This window comes from Pteropus alecto, unplaced genomic scaffold (genome assembly GCF_000325575.1).
Source record: "Pteropus alecto unplaced genomic scaffold, ASM32557v1 scaffold380, whole genome shotgun sequence".
Lineage (NCBI taxonomy): Eukaryota > Metazoa > Chordata > Mammalia > Chiroptera > Pteropodidae > Pteropus > Pteropus alecto.
This window is the reverse complement of record NW_006430090.1, coordinates 88,158-110,209: the sequence shown is the minus strand read 5'-3', so window position 1 is coordinate 110,209 and position 22,052 is coordinate 88,158. Positions and strand designations below refer to the sequence as shown.

Below are 22,052 nucleotides of genomic sequence, written 5' to 3'. Positions count from 1 at the left end.
GCCGTGGCGCTGGCGGTGCTGGTGGCCGCGGGCCTCGTCGTCTCCGGCGTCTACATCTTCTTCCTCATCCCGCACGCCGCCTCCTCCGGCCCCGCGCGGCCACAGCTCGTGGCACTCGCCCCGGCACCTGGCTTCTCCTGGTTCCCGCCGCGGCCCACGCCGGGCGCTCCCTGGACCCCCGCCTGGACGCCGCACCCCACGGGCCGCGACCTGGACGCCGCTCTGCCAGAAGCTGCGGAGGACACGCTTGAGGGGAGTCCCGAGGACCCAGTGGAGGCCGAGCGTACGCTGGACGGGCCCTCGGACCCCATGTGGGGGACAGAGGGTGGCCCCGTCTGGGCCCCGCGGGCACGGGGCAGGAGGAGGGTGTGGGGGTCACAGTAAAGGCATCTGTGCTGCAGTCCCTGTCTCCAGGCCTGGGGACCTCGGCGTCGTGGTGTGGAGCCCTGCCAGGAGCACTGGCCACCATCCCCTGAGCCTCAGCAGGGTGCGTGGCAGGCACCCATTTCTCCGTAAGGGAGGCCTGACAGGACCATCACCATGGGACAGGGGACCATCACCATGGGACAGGGGACCCTCTCAGGGAACAACTTTGCTTTCGCTCCCTCGGGGACCTTCTGGGAGTGCCCCATCCCCAATCCCCGCTGGCATCCAGTTGAGGGTCCCCTGACCCCATGGTTGTAAAGGTTCTGCTGGGAGGTGCTCCTAAACCTGGTCTCCGGAAGGGTCCAGTAGGAGTCCAGCTGGGGGAGCCCCCTGGCCAACCTCCAGCTGGGAGCCTGCTAGGGGCCCCCCACCCACTCCCCAGCGTCCTACTGAGCACACCCCCAGTCGTCATCAGAGCCCTGGGGGAGCATCGTCAGCAGCACCAGGGGTAGAAGGCTCTGAAAGTCCCTGCAGGTGGCTGGGGCCCCCACCCTTGGAGGCAGAGCTGCTGTCGCTGCCATTGGCCACACTCCTGACTGGGCCGCTGTGGTTCGTTTCCCACTCTGCTGCCTGCAGGCTGGGCCTGGGCGGGGGATCCAGCAGTCGCTTTGCCAGTCCTGGGTTGACACCCTGCCAGTCTGGCTGGCGCTTGGGTTCGGAAGGGCATGGGTGGCCTGGCCAGGGCTGGGGTGTGACAGATAAGGCCTGAGCCTCAAAGACCAGCTCCCATCTGGCTGCTGAGCACCAACTTGCTGTGGGAGCCTGGACTTTCCCTATGGGTCCTCCCACTATGCTGTGGGGCAACTGTGGCCACCAAGACTCCAAGGGGCCAGGGTTGGCCTCTGAGTCAGAGAGTGTCATGTGACTTGGGGGTTGCTCCTGGATGCTCCTGGACTACCCTAGGGGTCCTGCACCCTCTCTAGATGCTAGAGCCCCCGTCACTCATTAATCTCCAGGCCGGTTCCTACACTTCCTCTGCCAGAGCCACCAGCCTTTGTGGCATCCCTGTTGTACCCTGAGGTGATGCTTCCGCCCTCCCTTTGTTCAGCAGCCTTCATGGAGGGCAGCTCTTAGGTTCCTGTCCTCCTCTTCCCAGAAGCCTTCCTGGGTTAGTCACAGCAGAGTAGATGGCAGCTACCCTCTGCACAAACTGAACATGAGTCATCTCCTCTCACCCTGCAGGCCCTGGAGCCGCCACCCTGCCTTGCTTCACCCAGGGTTGGGGTGCTGCGTTGCAGGTGGGCATCCAGCATTTTCCAAAGTGAATTCTGTGGAGGGTCCTTTTTGGTTTATTTACTTGTGTGTTCTCAGTGCCTGGCATACAGTGCATGTAAAATAGTTTTCTGGACAATGATAGCATTGCAGGTGACCATAAGGCGGCCTGGAAATGCCTGTGGGCCCCCCGGGCTCACCAGGCTGCAAGCCATCCTGACCTGGCCAGTCAGCGGATCGCCTTCTGTGAGCTGCTGCTTCCAGGTGGGAATCCAGAGCGAGAGCAGCAGGGTGTCTGAGGGAGTGTCCTCCCAGACCAGTTCTTGTCCCACACCCGTGTGCCAATGTCACCCACAGCCCAGCCCCACAGGGAGGGGACCCGATCAGGCAGGAGCAGGCTTGGAGATCTGTCTTGTTTTTCTATGGCTGCTGGGACAAATTTCCATCGGCTCAGTTCTGCAGGCGAGAGTCTTCGGACCAGTCTCTCGGGGCGGGTGTCCAGGTGTCCGCTCACCTAGTTCTTTCTGGAGCCTCTAAAGAATCTGTCTCCTTGCTTCACCAGCTTCTAAGCTGCATTCCGAACACCTTCCTCCATCTTTAATGCAGAATCTTCAAATCTCTCTGGCCCTCTCACCTCCCTCTCACGGATAAGGACACTGTGATGACATCAGGTGGGCCCTAATAATCCAGGATAACCAGCTAAAGAGCCTTAACTGAATCACACACTTTACATAGGCTCGCCATATCTCCCTCCTTATCCCTTCCCTCCCGCACTCCTGCTGGAGGGGGAGAGGGAAAGGCAGGGATGGACCCAGCCAGGGAGTTCAGAAAAGGGCCCTTGGCTGTCAGTGCACAGAAGAGAGAGAGACAATGCTTTCTGCCTTAGGGTGTTCTAGGAGGGCTGCACGGAGGAAGAGACCTTAGAGCTGTATCTTCAAGGACACCCAGGGGAAATGATAGCTGGCTTGAGGCAGGGGGACCTGGGGCTGGGCGGTGGCGGCTGAGAGCAGTTCGTGTTCGGGCCCCTCCCCCTCAGTCCTAACCAGCTTCCTCCTGGGGGCTACAAGGAAGCTTGGCTTCTCTACCCTCCCAGCTCAGAGCCTGAGACCTCAGTCTCTTTTCCAGTAAAATGAGGCCGATGACAGAGCCCAGGGGCCGCTGAGCGTCCCCATCTGCTGATTACTACCTCAATGCCTGCCCGCCCACTGCCCAGGAACAAAGGAGCTGTCCGAAACCACCCTGGGGCCAGGGTCATGGCAGACTCCTCTCCACCTCTGCTGTCAGCCTCTGTGGCCACCTGCGGCTGTGCCCTCCCAGTCCTCCCTCTGCCTACTCTGGCCAGGCTGGACACCCGCTCCCTACATCCCTGCCTTAGGCTCACTCCTACTCCCAGGTCCTGTGAACACCCAGAGAGTGGGGCAGTCTCAGTGCCTAGCATGGTGCCAGAGGCCTGTACCCCCGACTGTGGTTCTCTTTTCTGTAGAATCGGCGGCAATAAACACTCTACTTGCAGGGAGAATTCGTTAATACACAAATATTTATTGAGCACTTGCTGTGCACCAAGCGCACTGGGGGCGCCTTGGGCACAAGGACGGACCAATCATGGCAGATGGTGTCCAGAGGGCTGAGCAGAGGAGCCACTATCTTGGCCACACTGCCGCCTCCACCACACTCGTGGGGTACCCAACTCCCTCAACCTTTCTTGAGTCCTCCCCCAACTCTGCTCCCTTTATCCCCAGAGGGGCAGCCGGTGCTCCATTCTAGAGGAATCAGGCCAGCCTCTCCGCATCAAGGTCAGAGGCCCACACCACACCCGTCCCCAGCCATCAGGGCATCTTCTTGTGTTTAGGCCGAGGGAACAGAGAGCTACGGGTGGCCCTCTCTGGACCCCGGGAGCGGCAGTGTCCAGACTGACAGATGGGGAAACTGAGGCTGACGGTCTGGATAGGGCGTGGATTCGAATGGGGAACACAGAGCTTTCTGAAAAATACCTTCTCCCCTCAACTCTCAACTCCACGCCTTGGCCCGACCTGGCAACTCGGTTATCCCGGCTTCCCGGCCCCGCAGCCGCAACATTTCCTGACACCCTCAGCGGACCAGGTGGGCTAAACGAAGTTGTCAGGGACCGCGGACCAATCAGACGCCGCATACCAAACAGGGGGCGTGGCTCATTGCTATAGTAACTTGACTCGCCTTCGGCCGCCCCTCCATAGCTGCGCACGCGTACTACCCCTCCGCAGAGCCTGGTGGGAGGAGCAAGGAAGGTGCGCCAAACTGACGGACATTCTGTACCTCATACTTTCAAATTCACACACTTCAAACTTGCATCCAATATAACCACCATGAAAAATCGCAATACAAAAATATCTAATAGGTTCAAAAAATACAACACAGGGGCAGAGGGGTTAGAGCTTAGGGGGTCAGGTCGACCTGAGCTTGTACTTGGGTTCCCAAGCGAATGGGTACAATGCCTCACTTCTCAGTGTCCATTTCCTTATCTGTAAAATGGGGAAATTACAATCTCAGCCCATTGCCCAGGGTGGTGGGAACAGCAACAGTCGACCACTGGCGCTGGAAGTTCAGCATCACTGCTCAGGCCGTCTGTGGCTGTGTGGACACTCCCACCTCTGGTCATACCTCACAGTCCTGCGGGACTGGCTGGCAGGAGGCGTCTCCCAAACGCCAACAGCCTCCCATGCTGCATTACGACCCGGATAGTTTCAGGTGTCCTCCTGCAACCCAAACTTCATCCTCCTGCTTTCCTTCAGGCAGCCAGCCCCAGGTAGGAGTCCTGCAGTTTAGGGTCACCCCATCCCCTCCCCAGTGACTCTCCCTAAAGAAGCACTAAACCTAAAATCTGAAAAGTGAAACTACCGAGGACCAAGAAGGCAACTGTACGAATAGCACAAATGAAAAACAGAATGAGCTGGGAACGCAAGCCCAGGAAAGATGAGTGGTTAAGAGTGGCCACCACAGTCAGAGTGCCTGGGATCCCACTGTAGTGCTGCCTCCTACAGCTGTGACCAGAAGCACTGAGTTTCTGTGTACCTCAGGCCTGGACCACTCACGCCTCTACCCACACCATGGGAGAGAAAGGCTGTCCCACGGAGGAATGGGCTTGCTAGCAATGGCTAAGGATATGTATCAGCCAAGGACATGTTAAGGGGTGACCAGTACCAGAGGCACAGGCACAGGTATGAGAACAGTCTAAGCCTAAGAGCACTCCTGCCCCAGCTTGGAATCTCCATGGCTGAGCTTCCTGGGGAATGAAGCTCAGATGCCATCGCTGGTTTCAAGTCTACCTGGCCCATCAGTCAGTGCTCCTGACCGCACTCCGATAGGGTGACGTCATGGGCTGCGAAAGTTACAATCATGACGGTCCATGGCTACCCACAACAGGCATGTACTTGGGGAGTCTCACCTCTGCCTGCCTTCTTGGAGACAACAGGGTTGCAAGGACTACCTAAGGATCTCTGGCCAACTCAGGACCCGTTAAGAGGTGAGCACTGCACAGCTGGAGACAGAGCAGTGGGCCAGACAGCGGAGCATGGCCAGCGGACTGGCGTCGGTGGCTGTCAAGAGGGTGAACAACCGTTAGGAAGGGGGTCAGGGAGGCACCAAGACCTAAGAGGGCCTGCGCCAGACACCAGGTGTGAGAACAGCCAACCCCCGGGGCGGTCGCCTGGACCAGCCTCCTCATCAATGCCAGCTGGGTAAGCTCAGGGAATGTGGAAGCCACCAGAGCCCTGGCATCAGATGAGGTTTGTGAGAATCCAGCCCAGGGAAGGCCCACCCACCCGGTGCACCGAGGAGGGCGCTGAACTTCGCGAACTGAATGTCTAGGACAGGTCTCCAAGGCCAAGCCCACTGGCCCCACGAAAAATGACCACGTCAGTGCATCTTACAGAAAATGTCTGAGCTGGACATGACCTGCTGCGAAGATTTAGACTTCTGACCCCTGATCTCGGCCACTCATGGCCCGCGGGTAGAATTTGTGGCGGCGGCTCACAAGGAAGCCAGGGCGAGGAGGCGGCCTGGCTTGGGCCCCCAGCAACTTCCAAGGGAAACAAGAGCAAAGTGTTCCAAAACGGCCTCCTCTCTGAGGTTGGGGGCACCGGGAATGAGGGAGTCAGGACACTTGCCGTGGTCACGACGCGTACAGGGCGTGGTGGGACCTCCCCGACTCCCGTGGCTTCCCCGCCAGCGTGTCCGCGGGCCCTGAGAGCCTCCTTCTGGACACCGCTCACCGCGCAGCGAGCCGGCCTCGATGCCGAATGTGGTTCCGAAGTCGGAGTCGGAATCTGGCGCCGGCGGTCCCTCGCCGGCCGGCGGGATGGGTCGGAAAACCCCGCTCTCCCGGGCCGTCATTACTTACGTCGCTGGTCGCACTGCGAGGTCACTTATGGGAAATGTAGTTCGCTTGCGTCCGGCAGAGGCTGGGAACGCCCTCCCCCCGTAGCCTTGGCAACGGGCAAGAGGGGAGATGGGAAATGAAGTGTGAGGCGGCAGGCGAATCACAGACGGCTCCGGCCGCGCGAGAGCGGGACTTCGGCGGGACTTCGGCGGGACTTGGGCGGGACTTCCGGCGGGACTTCCGGCGTTGCCCGCCCCGGGCTCAGTCCGCCGCGGCGGTGGGCGCGCGCGCCTGGTGGGCGTGCCGGGGCCCGGGCGCCCGCTCTCGAGCCCCACCGGCCGAGGAGGAGCGCGGGGAGCCTGGCGGCGCCTTGCATGCGCCGGGCCCGCCGGGATGACTCGCTCGTCCTGAGGCTCCCGCGCCCCGCGCCCCTGGAGGCGGCCTCCCAGTCCTAGGCTCGTTCTGCCGGAGGGAGACCCAACTTCGAAGGTTCCTCGCGGGCCGGCAGTTGCTGCGCCCGGGACGGGGCGGGGGCCGGATTTCTGCCGAGACCGCCGAGACTCGGCGCGCGTCCTGGTCGGCGTCGGTCGCGGCCACGCTCGGCCCGCAGGTGCCGATGGCCGAAGAGACGCAGGTGAATGGAAAGGGGCCAGGTTCTGAGTGAGCCCAGGAGTGAAAAAGGCTGTGGCAGGGGAGGGGACAGCCGTGCAAAGGTCTGTGGAGGGTGGCCGAGAGTTGACGCCGGGAACGGGTCCGGTTGAAGGGTTCAGTGCAGAGCTGGCGGAGGCCGTGGAGGTGCGGGTCTAACCTGGGGCAGGATGGAATCGTGGGTGCTCTCCGTAGTGTCACCAGAGACACCATGTGCAGAACCGGCGTGTGGGGAGTTCAGTGAGTTGCCAGTGGGGCGAACTGGTGAAGTTGTGCCGGGGATGTGGCGTTCTCACGTGCTGTGGTATAAAGGGTCAACGTGTCTGGTGGGCAGAAAGACAAACCGAAGGGCCCTGGGACCAGGTCCTTGTGCCTGAGAGGGAAGGCCCAGCAGGAGATCAGGTGGGGCCTGTGTGCCTGGCCAGGTACATGGAAGGTATCTGTCTGGTCACCAGCCCCGTCGTTGTGGCTGGATGCAGCATCCAGTAGTAACAGAAGACAGGCACTAGCGGTATTGGAGGCCCTGGTCATCCTCTGAGGTGGGGTCTTAGGTAGGGGCGGAGGTATGAAGGCATGTGTGAGATCGGGGTGAGGTGAGGCCCACAGGGAAAGATGTCAGTGGGTCAAGGGCCTGGATGTGTTTCTCTACTTAAATTTTAGTTGGCTTTTCTGCTCACCTTTGACCCCAAGGCTCAGCTGAATCCATCATCACAGGACCCAGTGACCTTTGAGGATGTGGCTGTGTATTTCTCCCGGGAGGAGTGGAGTCTCCTAAATTCGACCCAGAGGTGCCTGTACCGTGATGTGATGCTGGAGAACTTCGCACTCATCATCTCGCTGGGTAGGTGTCACTCTCCAACAGACTGACCGCCTCTGCCTTGTCGCCGTGGGAAGTTCTGTACATCCTAAAGCCCCACCACAGAGGCTGCTTTCTTCCTGGGTTCCCTGTGTTTGGTGCTGTGAGTACCAGACTGGGCTGTGTGCTCTTCTCCGCCTCTCTGAACAGCCCTGTTACCATCCTCAACGCCCTGCAGCTATCTGGGGTAAGGTTTGAGGTTCAGATGTTTACAGTTTTCCCAACAAATCCCACCAGTTCTGCCCCTTCCTGGCCCTGTGACTCTGATGAGGACATGGTCCCTCTGTGCTCTGGGTTTGCCCTCTTCCTCCAAAAGAAATTGTATAGGGCCCTCCCTGGGCCAGGCTTGAGCTGTGAATTCAAATCAGTAGATCAATTTGGGGAGTACTGCCATCTTAATATCATTCAGTCTATGAATATGAGATGTCTTCCCACATGTTTAGCAGTTCTATCATTTTTACAACAGTTTGTGGTAGTTTTCAGTGTACTAGGCTAAAATTTATACTTAAGGATTTTATTCTTTGATGCTGTTTTTAGTGGAATTGTTAATTTCATTTTTAGATTGTTTATTGCTAGTGTATAGAAATATTGATTTTTGCATACTGATCTCGTGTCCTGCAACCTTGCCATACTCATTTTCTAGTTCTAATAGTTTTTTTTTTTTTAGTGGATTCCTTGGTATTATCCATATAGTAATATCATATCATCTACAACTATTTTTACTTCCTCTTTTGCCTAATCGACCTGGCTAGAACCTCCAGTACTTTATTGAATTGAGTTGGTAAGAGTAAACATCCTTATCTTGTTCCCAATCTTATGAGAAAAGCATTCAGTCTCTCACTAGCAAGTATGATGTTAGCTGTCGGTTTTTTGCAGATGCCCTTTTCAGGTGAGGAAATTCCCTTCTCTTCCTAGTTGGTTGAATGCGTTTTCCATGAAAGGTCATTAGATTGTGTCTCATGCTTTCCCATGTATATGGAAATGATTGTGTGATTTCTGTCCTCTGTTCTGTTAACATGGTGTACCACAGTAATTGATTTTCATACGTTCAACCTTGCACAACTAGGATGAATCCCACTCTCGTGGTTTCGATCCTTGCTACATATTTCTGCATTCGGTTAGCTAGAATTTTGTTGAGTTTTGCATCTGTATTCATGAGAGTTATCAATGATGACGTTTTATGTTCTCGTAATGTCTTTGTTTGGATCGAGTATGAGGCTAATTTTGGCTTCAGTGGATGAGTTGGGAAATGTTTCCTTTTCTTCCGTTTTCTAGAATGAAATAAGAATGGTGTTAATTCTTATTTCAGTGTTAATATTCACCGGTGAAGCCATCTGGGCCTAGACGTTATTTTCCCCTGTGGGGGCAACATTTTTCTTTTTTTCTTAAAGTGTATTTAAATTTTCTGTTTCTCCTTGAGTCAGTGTTGATAGTTTGTCCATTTTACCCATTATCTAACATGTGGCTGTACGGTTGTTTGTAATTTTTCCTCAAGTCCTTTCCGGCCTTGTAAGGTTGTTAGTGATGTCCCCTTTTTTATTCCTGTTTATAATAAATCGAGTCTTCTATTTTTTTCTTGTCAGTCGAACAGTGTGTCAATTTTGTTGATCTTTTCAAAAAACCAGATTTTGGTTTCATTGATTCTGTTTTTTCGATCTCTATTTCATTTTTCTCTGTTCTTTGTTATCTCCTTCCTTTTGCTAGATTTGAATTTAGCTGCTTTTGTTTCCTGTTCCTTGAGGTATAAAGTTTGGTTATTGGTTTGCAATCTTTTTTAATATTGGTGTAGTGAAAAAATAAGAAACATATTTACATTTTTACTTTGTTTCCAGTTCCTGGAACACAGCTCCTAACGCCCTTGGAATCTCTGGAGTGATGAGAGTGTCTTTTCTGTGCTAATGGGATGACTGGTGGCTGGGACCCTCTAGATGGCTTCATGATGTGGGCTGGTCACCAGAAAGACCAAGCTGTGATGGGAGGGTTGGACTTTCAGCCACCCCTTACCACCCTCTAACCACCTCCCACCAGAGAGGGAAGGGGCTGGGGATTGAGTCAATCACCAACAACCAATGATTTGATCAATCACGCCTCTGTAGAGAAACCTCCATAAAAACTTCTGAACGATATTTGGAGAGCTTCTGGATTGGTGAACACATCGAGGTGCTGGCAGAGTGGCCCCACCGGAGGGCGTGGATGCTCCTTACCCCCTACATCCTCAACTCCCACCCGGCACACCCTGCCCTTTGCACGTCTTCCTTTGGGTTGTTCCTGAGTCATATCCTTTATAATAAACTGGTCATCTAAGTTAAATCTTTTCCTCAGTTCTATGAGCCCGAGTTCTAGCAAATTATTGAACCTGAGGAGGGATCAATAATTGTGGGAATCCCTGACTTACAGCTCGTTGGTCCGAAGTACGAGAGGCCTGGGACTTTCTATTGGTGTCGGAAGTGGGGCAGTCTTGTGGGACTGAGCTCTGAACCTGTGCGGTCAGACACTAATAATGAGTAGTTAGTGTCGGGATGGAATTGAATCCTTGGACGGCCGGTTGATGTCAAAGAGTTGGAGAAATAGTGAGAAAACTCCCCGCATGTTTGGTGTCAGGGGTGTTTTGAGTAAAACAGCATGGAGGTGTTTGTAGCTATCATTTTGCCTCTAAACAGTGCTTTTTACTTTTGTCTGATGTGTTTTCATTTTCATGTATCTCGAAGTGTTCATAATTTTTTTTGTGGATGTTTAGGAGTGTCTTATTTAAAGTCCATACATTTGTGAGTTTCCCAACTTTCTTTTCTGTCGTTGCTTCCTATTTTAATTCCTTGGTAGTCAGAGAACATACTTCGTATGCCCTCAGTGGATTTCAGACATCCCGGCAGACAGTCTGTTCTGGAGACCGCTCCGGTGCATGTGAGAGTGTGAGCAGACTGTGTATCTATCCGCTGTCGTTAGGTGGCATGTTCTATGGCCGTCTATTAGGTCTAGTTGAGTTTTAGTGTTATTCGAGTGCTACATCCTTGTTCATTTTCTGCCCGGTGGTTCTATCCAATATTGAAAGTTAGAAATTGACGTCTCCAACTATGATTGTTTTTTTCTTATTTCGGCTATGTCGATTTCGCTTCATGAAGATTCTTTGTTAAACAATTGTGGTAAAACACAACATGAGCTCTATCCTCTCAACAAGTATTTAAGTGAGCAGAGGAGGCCTGATTCCTAATACTCAGTTTCCATCTTTTTGCCATGACGACACAAGCTTCCTGTGCATGTGGTGGGCTGGGTCAGCCTCGGCTCGGGCTGGCCTCTTATATTTCTCCCTTCTAGGATTTGCACCTTCAAGGGCCCATGTGGTTGCCCAGCTGGAGGGTGAAGAAGAGCCCTGGGTGCCCAGTATAGTGGACATGACTCTGGTCAGCAGAGCAGAGGCTGGGAGGGGTTCCGGTCTTGGTGAGTGGGGCTGGGGGATGCCTTGGTTTCAGTGGTGGGCTCACCAGCCCTCTGGGTGTCTGTGCACTGGCATTTCGCTGCTGAGGCCAGTGGCCGCACCTCATTCCCACCTTCCCTCTCCCTTCTGGGCATGCCGTGTGGTCTTGCCATCTGTGCCGTGATGTAGCCTCTTCCTAGTAGTCACCGTTGTCAGCAGCTAAGTCCCTGCTTGAAGCCCGTTACAGAGGAGTGACCGAGAGGCCCCACCTCTCCTGGCACCGCTCCGGTCTTTGTGTCCTCGTCCCCGCCGAGGTCCTCCCTAGTCTGTTCTGGCAGGGCCCTGATGTGCCAGGCCAGCCCTTTCTCGCCCAGACCTTCCCCAGACGCCTCCTAGCAGTTCCACGGCCTCCTTCTGGGGTGTCTGACAGACAGTAGTGGGGAAGGCGTCTCCTCCCTCTGGTCTGGCTCCAGGTAACTGTCTTGGCTCCACTTCAGGTTGTCTGCCTAGACGGACCACCGAGGAAGCCCCTCCCCAGCAGGTGAAGAGCTGCGGAGTGCCTCTGTCAGAGAAGCACCTGCTGTGTGGGGAGTCTGGGAAGGACATCCCTGCCATGCTAGGCCACCTGCAGCACTGGGCCACCCATGGCAAGGGGAAGCCACGCGGGAGCCAGGAGCGCAAGGCGGCCTTCTGGCCTGGCTCCTGTCGCCAGCAGCCACGGGGCGCGGGTGCCGCACAGGAGCCCCTCAGGTGCGGCAGCTGCGGGGCCGCCTTCCAGAGGGCTTTCGCGCTGCTCGACCACCTGGTGACTCGCTGTGCAGAGAGGACCCTCCGGTGCCCCGCGGGTGCACGTGCCCCCAAGGAGCACTCGGCCCTTGTCGGTCACCAGGGAGGCCCCAGGCCGGCGGCGCCGCACGTGTGCACAGACTGTGGGCGCGCCTTCAGCTACCCGTCTAAGCTGAGGAAGCACCAGAAGGTGCACACAGGCGTCAAGCCTTTTGAATGCGGCGAGTGCGGGAAGACCTTCAACCGCAAGGACGCGCTCGCCCTGCACCGGCGAGTGCACACGGGCGAGCGGCCGCACGCCTGTGGCGAGTGTGGCCGGGCCTTCAGCGTGCTGTCCACCCTCATCCGGCACCGGCGGGTGCACGTCGGGGAGCGGCCGTTTGCGTGCCGGGAGTGCGGGAAGGCCTTCAAGTACAGCCACAGCTCCGTCCTGCACCGGCGGGTGCACACCGGGGAGCGGCCGTACGCGTGCGAGCAGTGCGGGAGGGCCTACGTGACCCGCTCCGGCCTCTACCAGCACCGCAAGGCGCACACCGGGGAGCGGCCCTACGCCTGCAGCCGCTGCGGGAAGGCCTTCACCACCAGGTCCTACCGCAACCGGCACCAGCGCTTCCACACCGAGGACAGGCCCCACGCGTGCGCCGCGTGCGGCAAGGCCTTTAAGCACAGCTCCACCCTCCTGCAGCACGCGAAGGTCCACGCCGCCACTGCGGCCACGGGCCGGGGCCCGGGGAGGCCTTCACCCACGCCAGCACCCGGTGCAGCACGAGGGCCTCTCTGAGGCTGCACAGGGCCGCACCCCAACACTCATGCTGGCGGGGGGGCCGGCGTGTGGGTTGCTTGTGGGAGCTGTGCTGTGCTCTGACTTGCCCCGGCTGTGACAGAAGACATCCCGTGTCTTCCAGCTGGCAGGTCCCCGCGACGTGCACCCGTCTTCCCAGGGCGCTCAGGGCCAGAAGGCCTCCCTGCTCCCCACTCTGTGGAGGACAGAATCGAGTGGTGGGCCCATGCCAGGCTCGTCCCCTCCTGACCGGTCAGCTGAGGACAGGACCTTGCTCTGGCCAGGACTAGCTGAGCAGTGTCCACTGGGGGCGTCCAGGGAGGCTTAACGATTTTCATGGATGCTGTTGACACTACACGTGGCGCCTGTCATGGTTTTGTCCAGCGCCGGAACTGTCCCAAACTGCTCTGCACTGCCCAGCTATAAAGGCCTTGTTTAAACTGCTCCAATACCAGGGTTTCTGATCCCTGTGTGGGGGATAGGAAACAAAATTGAACTGAGTAGACGGAATAGCTTCTATGCGTGTGCCTGACTTTTGTCTGCCTTAGTGGGGACAGCAGGGTGGCAGGAAACAGCCCCAGTCAAGGACAGCCTAATTTGCATTGGGGCGAAACCGCTAGGGAGAGCGTGAAGGGCTCTGTGGGTGAATTGTGCAGCCTAGACGTGAGCTTTATTTCTGGTTCTAAACTCACACGGAAGAACGAGAGAGTAGATGAAAATCTCCATGTCTAGGGACACCGTGAGCTGGGCCCTTGTTCCCAGAGGATGTTCTTCAGCCTCCAGCATTGGTCAGTCAGCTCAAAAACCATGGTCTCTGAAATCTGTAACATCGAGGTATGTTCCGGACTGACCGTGAGACCCACAGGGGCCTGTTGGAAAGTAGCTGGGGACAGAAATACTGAGTGAAGAGATAAGGAGTGGGGCGTCGTGCACCAGGAGTCTGAGCTGCTGCTACAGAGGCACCTGCAAACATGCCAGCAGCTGAGGTTTTGTGGGAGAGCGTTGCAGGACTTCTCGAGAATCACCGACCTGTTCCTTGTGGCCAAGGACCCTGTCAGCAGATCGTCTGCAGGTCCTCTGATCCTCTGCTTTCTGGGGCCTGGTCACTCATGGCCAAGAAAGATCCTTTAGTCCAGGGGTGTGGCTTCTGTGACCTGGCCAGTGTTCCTGATGTCCACACACCATGGCCTTCACTGTTTTTGCTGCCACTGTCCCTGGACTCAAGGGAGAGAAGTGGCTGAATCAACATATGGATCCAGATTTGGTTTCTAGGGCCTTCTGATTTAGAAAACGTTGGAAACAATTTTTGGAAACAATTTTTTTCCGAAAGGTAAATAAAATGTCAGTTTAGTAAATCTTGCGTGTTGGCTGTAGCTGTCCCTGGTCCTGAAGCTGCCTCCTGTCAGGACATTAGCTGGATGATGTTAGGGGAGGCGGGGGCATGTTTGGAGAGCGGGAGATCCCAGACTCGGGGGGGCTTTGGGCCACAGCGTTCAGCCAGTACCACGTGTGGGGCTGCAAACCACTGCTACCTCCTCTGACTGGGGTGATTCTTCTGGCCCAGCCTCCTGATGGCAGGAATGTTGAGGACCACACGAGGCAGAACCGCAGGCAGGCTTGCAGTCAGCAGTTTTTGGTCAGTCTGCTCAGTTTTCCCCCAACACTGTAAAGTGTTTACCCACCTCCAGGCCTGCTCAGGCCATCCTCCCTGGTGTAATGTCTGCCTGCCATGTGGCAGTCTGTGTGGGGTAGAGTTAAAAGTCCAGCTCAGCCAGGCAAGGTTCAGATCTCCAAGTAAATAAGGGCAGGCAGACCTTGGGCACTGGAGCTCAGCTCTTTGTATCCTGTGTGGGTGGCCTTGGCTAGATCACATAGGACAGCCCCCAGCACATGGGTGAAGGCTGCACTTGCCCTGAACCCGCCTTCTGGTCTCCTGCTGGGGTTCCATGCCTAGCAGTCAACCTGTTGGGAAGCGGATGGCAGGCAGAGCTTTCTGGCGCTGCTGGGACATCTAGAACAAAGCCTGGTGGCTCTGACTCTTTGACTTGCTCAAGGTACCAGTCCGGATGGGACTCTCATTCCATCACTTTAACCCAAACGTCGCCTGGCAAGCCAGCACCAGCAGCCACAGCCCGCCCTAGCTGCCTGGGGACTGTCCACTCCCCAGCCAGCAGCTCTCTGGACAGCCCTCAGCCTTTCAGGAATTAACCACACACACCCCCCCTTTCTCTCTGCCTCTCCCAGTAGCTTCCCTTCAACAAGTACGCTGAGACGTCCCCTCTTCATGAGTCCCCTCACTATCCCATTTGGAATTTTCTCTTCTTTGTTTCCTCCATGCTTTTATGTCAGGTCGGATACCAGCCCTCAGCTATTTGTATTCATGGGCATGAAATTAAGGGGCACAAGGCTTGATACCAGGGACTAGTGATGGCATGTTTCTTGCCTTTTCAGGTTCATCTACAGATGCAAAGTGCTTATATTTTCACTGCGGTGTGTGACATGCTTGGACCCCATGTCAGCATGGCAGTGTCCATTTATTTAGTCATGTAAACAAAACAATTTGGGAACAGTTATGAACAAACGTGGATGTCTCCATATTAAGCAGGACAGTGGGTTGAAAGTCTCACTATTCTCAGTTCGATACTGTCTAATAAGACTAAACTAGTCAATGAGACCAACACCATTTTGCTCTGTAGATGCCCGTGGGAGGGGAGGGGGACCTTCCTCACCTCTTGGTGTCTCAGCCTGTTCCAGCCGCTATAACAAAATGCCATAGGCTGGGCAGCTTAAACAGAAATTTCACACAGTTCTAGAGGCTGGGAAGTCCACGGTCCAGGTGCCAGCCACTTTCAATCCAGGTTCCTGGGTGAAAGCTCTCTCCCTGACTTGTAGACGGCCATCCTATTGCCGTCTCCACAGGGAGAGGAGGGAGGAAGCCCTGGTCTCTCACTTCTTACAAGGACACTAATCGCACCACAGGGGCCTTGCCCTCTTGACCTCATCTAAGCCTGGCATTACCATCATATATGGGGTTAGTGCTGCAGCACATAACATTATGTAACAAAGCAAACTGATGCTTTGTGACTGGCATATGAAGAACTTGGTCTTCACGGTGACAGTTATGAATATTAACACCAGAATAAAAACACTAGAACTATTGGGAACATTTTCAACTTAATAGCATCCGTCCGTCTTCCTAAGAAGCCCAAACTGGACATCCCTCAAGGGCTCTCAACCAGCGTGGGGTCAGGTCATTCCCTAAGCCTCTCAAAGACAATGAGAATGGAACCATTCCAACAGGCCAGGACAGTCCTGATTCCCTCCAGGAAAGGGGAAGGAGGCACACGGAGTGTTTTGCATGCAGAGGCAGACAACCACTGCAAATATTTGGATCCAGGAGGAGTATGCTTTTGGGGGGGTGGGCAGGGCAGGGAGACAGGCCTACCCAAGTTCCTGGGCTGCTCAGAAAAGGCAGAGTAGCTTCTGAAGGCTTTTTCCACACCACTGGTACATGCAGGTATTTTCTCTGGGAATTCTGCTGTATGAAGTTTGACTTGGCTGGAAATTTTCTCACGAAGACAATTTCCATCAGGCTCCTCTCAGGTATGAATCCTTTTATGCTGAGCAAGGTTGCAGAGGCGACTGAAGATTTTCCCACAGTGGCCACACTCATAAGTCCTTTCTCTGGTGTGAACTATCTGGTGTCGAATAAGTGTAGACCTTTCACTGAAAGCTTTCCCGCATTGGCTACACTCGTAGGGCCTTTCTTGTGTGTGGACTCTCTGGTGACGAACCAGGTGAGAGTTATTGATGAAGGCTCTCCCGCACTCACTGCACTCATAAGGCCTTTCTCCAGTGTGAACTCTCCAGTGATAGACGAGGCTGGACTTTCGGCTAAAGAGCTTCCCACATTCGCTGCACTCATAAGGCCTTTCTCCAGTGTGAACCTTCTGATGTTTAATGAGAATGGAGTTTTGTCTAAAGAATTTCCCACATTCATTGCATTCATAAGGCCTTTCCCTTGTGTGAACTCTCCAGTGCTCGATAAGACTGGAACTGTGAGCAAAGGATTTCCCACACTCACTGCAGTCATAAGGCCGTTCTCCAGTGTGAACCCTCCAGTGCTGAATGAGGCTGGAGCTGCGACTGAAAGCTTTCCCGCATTCGCTGCACTCGTAAGGCCTCTGCCCGGTGTGTACCTTCTGGTGCTGAATGAGGGTGGAGCTATTGCTAAAACATTTCCCACAGTCACTGCATTCAAAAGGCCGTTCTCCTGTGTGAACTTTCTGATGTCGAAGGAGGTGGGAGCTTTGGCTGAAGTCTCTTCCACAGTCACTACACTCAAAAGGCCGTTCTCCAGTGTGGACTTTCTGGTGCTGAGCAAGGTTGGAGTTATTGTTAAAAGTTCTCCCACACTCGCTGCACTCAAAAGGCCTTTCTCCAGTGTGGACTCTCCAGTGCTGGATGAGAGTGGAGCTGCGGCTGAAGGCTTTTCCACACTGACTGCACTCATATGGTCTTACTTGGGTGTGAACCTTCTGATGCCGAAGGAAATTGGAACTCTGGCTGAAGGCCCTTCCACATTTGCTACACTCAAAAGGCCGTTCTCCAGTGTGGACTTTCTCATGCCGAGTGAGGTGTGACCTGTTATTGAAAGCCTTCCCACATTCGCTGCACTCATAAGGCTTTTCTCCAGTGTGGATTCTCTGGTGATGAACAAGTGTGAGGTTGTGGCTGAAGGTTTTCCCGCAGTCGCTACACTCGTAGTATTTTACTCCAGTGTGAAATTTTGGGTGTTTCCTCGGTTTAGATGGGTGACTAAAGGCCTTCCCACAATCCTGACATACGTGAGATGTATCTACAGGGTGAGATTTTTGGTAATTAACAAGAGTTGATTTCTCCTCTAAGGAATTTCCAACTCTTAGGCATCTAAATGGAACCTCTTCAGAGTTAGTTCTCAGGTGTGTGAGGAGGACGGAGCTGTTCCTGAAGTCTCTGCCACAGTCACTGCATGTGAAGAGCTGCTCAAGATTAGAACTGGGTGGGAAGGGCTCCCTGCATTCTTTGCTCCCATGTGGCTTCCCACCGCTGTTGATGGTCAGGTGCTGGAGGAGGTCATGACTATCTGAGACATGCTTACCACCTTTCATGCAAGCGAAGGGCTTCTCTGACAAGCAGACTACAGAGGTCTTCAAAAATGAGTCCCTGTCTTTGTCCCATCTGAAAGGTTCCTCTCCAATGTGTTCCTTCTGGTGCTGGGCAAGGTGTGCACTGAACCAGAACCCTCTTCCACATGCTCCACATGTGTAGGGGTTCACATTAGGGTATGTTCCTTGATGCTCATCTAGGTACAAAATGTCTTTCAATAATGGGCTGCACATGTCGCAGGTGTCAGTCTTCTGGGTGGAAGGATGTGCACTGAGGATCCTGACCTGTGACACCCCTTCTACAGAAGCATTCTGCTCAGAACAGGCCCCCTCATCTTCCACTCCATGCCAACAATCTGAAAGCAGAAAAATGTCCAGTTAACCGAGTTCCACTTGGTGGAAAAAGTGACTTCATCAGAAATGTGACTAACACATATAGAAATGGGTCCAAGGGATTGCTGACATGCCAAGGGAGCCAAAATAAGAGTGAAAAGCCCGCTGTGCAGGACAATGCACAGTCAAATCACAGAACACAGGAGGCCTCACCAGAGGCAAGGGCAGAGATGGGGAAAGGACTTGAATAAATATTTCTCAACAAAATGACACATACACATACAACTGGTCAATAAGCACGTGAAAAGATGTTCAACATCATTAGTTGTTAGACAAATGCAAATAAAAAGCACAATGAGATACCACTTCACACACACGAGGATGGCGATGAGAAAAAAGACCCAACACATGTTGAGGAAGTTGGGAAACGAACGCTCATACTCTGCAGTGAGAACGTAAAATGGTGGTGCCAGTTTAAAAGAGTTTAGCCATTCCACTCCTATGTATCTACCCTGGAGAAGTGAAAACATAGCCACACAAAAACTTGTATTTCATAGCAGAATTTTTCATAATAGCCAAAATGTGGAAGAAACAAGCTACCGTCCGCCAACTAACAAACAGATAAACAAACTGTGGTGTATGCGCACAATGAAGTATTTTTCAACCATAAAAAGGAATGAAGCACTGGTATGTGCTACAATATGGATGAACCTTAAAAACATTATGCAAAGTGCAACCCTGACACAGAAAAACATACATTGTGTGATTCTATTGATGTGAAATGTTCAGAATAAGCAAGTCTATATAGTCAGAAAGCAGGCTGCCCATGACAGGGAGGAGGAGGGAGGATGGGGAATGGCTGACAATGGGTACGAAGTTTCCCTTTAGGTGATAAAAATGTTCTAAAATTAAATTTTGATATTTATACAACTGTGTAAACATACTTTACAAGAATGAACTTTACGGTATATTCTCAATAAAGATGCCTTTAAAAATGCCTCATTGGGGAAAGGGCAGAACCTGGGCATGGCCCCACACTGGGTCAAGCTCGGTGGGGTCCACTGGGCAGGCTGGAGATGCCTGATCCCCAGCCTCCATTCCCAAGAAGGACCCTGGGCAACAGCTATTAGGATTGCTCATGAGGCTGCTCAGGGAGAGACGGGGGAGTGTACACAGCCCAGTCCCAACACCCACAGCACTGACAACAAGAAACCTAGGAAAGAAACAGTAGCCATGGTCTGGCTTTGGGACAAATAGAACTTTCTACAGGGAAAAGGCACTGGGCAAAAACTGGTCACCATGGTGGGACAGAGCATAAGTGTCTTACCAAGTGAGATCATGAGCTCAAAGATTTCCAGCATCACATCATGGTATAGGTGCCTCTGGGCTATATCAAGGAGCCCCCACTCCTCCTGGGAAAAGCATACCGCCACATCCTCAAGTGTCACTGGACTCTGCAATGATAAGACAGCTGAGCCAGGGTGCTAACACGTGAGCTGAAAAACAAACAAAATAGTCAAATGGGTACATCTAGGCATTTGACCTGTGACTGAGTTCTGCCACATCTACCACTGGAATCTCCTCTTCTCGTAAACCCCTCAGTCCACCCTCCCCTCACCCACCTGTAACTCATACTCCTCAGGCCCCCACCTCAGAGCACATAACAGGTCCTGACACCACTGGTGTCCCTCTCCCCTTGTAGTCCCACTGGTCACTGTATCCAGGCCAATCCAACCTAGAGGAATGAAAGGCAGGTGGGCAGATAGAGGGTATCTGAGCTCTGAGCTGGAATACAGACCCCTTAAACTGGCACTGGCCAATTTCCCTTGTGTCCCCAGATATGAGAACATTGGGGCTCTCCTTTGTACCTTCAGCTGCTGGGACCAGGGCCCATTGGTTCACATTCTCTTACCGTGTACACGTCACTCTGTATGTCACTCGTATGTCCACTGCCACCCTCACCCCTGAGCCACACCATGGGCATCTCCCTAGAATCCCCATATCCCACTATCCATATGGCATACATGGAAAGACAACCGGTTCACATTCTCTTACCGTGTACACGTCACTCTGTGTACCATGCCATCTTCATATGTCCACCGCAACCCTCACCCTTGAGCCACACCATGGGCGTCTCCCTAGAATCCCCATATCCCACTATGCACATGGCATACCTGGAAAGAACGGGGATCCAATACTGACCCTGGCCTGCCCCAGATCTCCAAAACCCCCACTTCCAGGGACAGCCATCACATTTAGTGAACACCTCCCCTCCTTGCCTAGTTGCTTCAAACCTCAGCTCCCTGGAACCATGAGCAGATCTCAAACATCCCCACTCTCTGCCATCTCTGCCCCTGTACATGCTGTCCCCTGACCGGTCCTAGCTGTGCTTGCTCTTCCTAATATACAAATCCCAGAACACTGGCCCCCATCCTTGGCTTGGGGACTAAGCTCAGCCAGACTCTGCCTCTGCCACTCCACCAGACTGACAAAATCCTCAGGCCCTCAACCTGATGAGCTGTAGAGAGGTAAACTAATCCAACAAGCCCCACTGTCATCCTAGCTCTGTTGCATCTATGCTTCACTTTATTACCCCAGGTCTACTCTCTGCTCAGAAGCTTGGTCACTATCCTGAACCCAACACACGGCTGCACAGTGTCCACACACAAGCCTCAACCCGTCCGTCTCCAACCTGGATCTGGCATGAGGCACACTCGACACTTCAATGTGGCAGCCTCTGGGACATCTCAAATACAATATGGTCAAAACTCAACTCTTTAACTTCCTTCTGGAGTCTACTCCTCACACCAACTTCCACATCTGGAAAACCTGTCAGGGTAGACCCACATACCTCCCTGCCCCACATCAGGAAATCTAGCCCACCCTACTTAAAAAGCAGATCCAGGAGACAACCATCTCTCCTACCCTCACAGGCTTTCTGGTCCAGCCACTGAAAGCACACGTCTGAACTACTGCAGTCGCCTCCATGATGGTCTTCCTGCTTCCAAGCCCATCACCATCACCACCACCTCCGGTCTGTTCTCCACCCAGCATCCAGGGGAAGCCTATTAAGACCTGAGTCAGATCACCTCCCTCCTCTGCTCTATGCTATCCATGACTCTCATCACACTCTGAATAGAGGTCGGGCCCCTCAGTCTGCCATCCTAGGCCTGAACCTGGTCCACCTCCTCTATTTTCAACAGACAGAATGGAGACCTGCAGTTTCTTGAACACGTCTGCCTTATAATCACCTGCATGCAGTTTGCAAATGCTGGTCCCTGTGCCTGGCACCCCTCCAGACCTTATCCCATAGGATTTCAGAAACATGAACCCCCTCCATATAACCTCTGGCCTGGATTTAGGATGTTAGGAGAAAGTGACAATCAGGAGAGACTGAAAGTGACCACTGCCCACTGCCACAGAAAGTGACAACCCCAGACTCGTGTGCAGGCGAGGGTCCAGGACACCGGCATTCCCTAAACCGGGGCTCCAGGATCGTGAGGGCGAGGATCCCGCGGGGGAGGGTCCGAGGTACCTCCACTCACCTGCGGAGGGTCCATCAGCGACGGTGTCGGACGGTCGGAACCTTCGGGATCATCTAAACCACAATCCCCCACTAGGCGGCAGGACTGCGAGCTAACGGTGGCACTCAGGGCGGATACTCGATTCGTCGCTTCCACATCCGGGAAAACCTAGGGTCAGGCAGGATGAACTGTTATCCACGGGTGAAAGTGCGAGCAGAGGTGCGGAGAGTATCCAGGCGCTTCCCCGTCCCTTTCTCCTCGGGTCCCAGCGGTGGCCGCCTGCGGTGATGCCCACCCCGGCAAAAGGAAGACAGTAATGGCGCCAACGGCAGGACCGCCCCATCCTCTGCTCGCCCCCACTCGGAGCCGGATTGGATCAAAGCCCATCGCGGACTAGGACACCGTTTCCCTGAGCCAATCGCGGTGCCGCTTGGTCGTTGTCTAGGTGACCAGGAAAAATCGACGTCGCGTCACTTTTCCCAGACGCGAACTGCATTACCCAGAAAGCCCCTCGTTGTGTTGCTGCACCAGTGCTGGCCAATGATAGCCCCGGAGAAGGTGATTTCTGGGCGG

At 54.1% G+C, this 22,052-nt stretch overlaps 3 protein-coding genes across 7 annotated transcripts in view; 2 read left to right on the top strand and 1 right to left on the bottom strand.

The window, feature by feature from the left end:
• The window catches only part of RNF225 (ring finger protein 225), a 2,133-nt gene extending 1,733 nt beyond the window's left edge, over positions 1-400 (top strand). Inside the window, exon 2 of the mRNA XM_025046639.1 lies at positions 1-400. Within this exon, the coding sequence (XP_024902407.1) occupies positions 1-384 (384 nt within the window). The 3' untranslated portion in view covers positions 385-400.
• Positions 401-6,221: 5,821 nt separating this feature from the next.
• ZNF584 (zinc finger protein 584) lies at positions 6,222-13,830 on the top strand. Of its 4 annotated transcripts, none has more exons than XM_015589847.2 (4): positions 6,222-6,626; positions 7,355-7,481; positions 10,809-10,931; positions 11,406-13,830. In XM_015589847.2, exons 1-4 carry the CDS (start codon positions 6,609-6,611, stop codon positions 12,473-12,475), a joined length of 1,338 nt encoding a protein of 445 aa, XP_015445333.1. In that variant the 5' UTR covers positions 6,222-6,608; the 3' UTR covers positions 12,476-13,830. The 4 variants fall into 4 exon arrangements, with proteins under 4 accessions (XP_015445333.1, XP_006904817.1, XP_024902345.1 ...); XM_006904755.3 differs by having other exon boundaries at positions 7,331-7,481; XM_025046577.1 differs by having other exon boundaries at positions 7,301-7,481.
• Positions 13,831-14,889: 1,059 nt separating this feature from the next.
• Positions 14,890-21,808, bottom strand: LOC112479447 (zinc finger protein 132-like). 2 transcript variants are annotated; one of them, XM_025046528.1, is made up of 3 exons: positions 21,501-21,808; positions 19,283-19,451; positions 14,890-17,978 (listed from the first exon to the last, which is right to left on the bottom strand). In XM_025046528.1, exons 2-3 carry the CDS (start codon positions 19,314-19,316, stop codon positions 16,075-16,077), a joined length of 1,938 nt encoding a protein of 645 aa, XP_024902296.1. In that variant the 5' UTR covers positions 19,317-19,451; positions 21,501-21,808; the 3' UTR covers positions 14,890-16,074. The 2 variants fall into 2 exon arrangements, with proteins under 2 accessions (XP_024902296.1, XP_024902291.1); XM_025046523.1 differs by having other exon boundaries at positions 19,283-19,409.
• Positions 21,809-22,052: the final 244 nt, after the last annotated feature.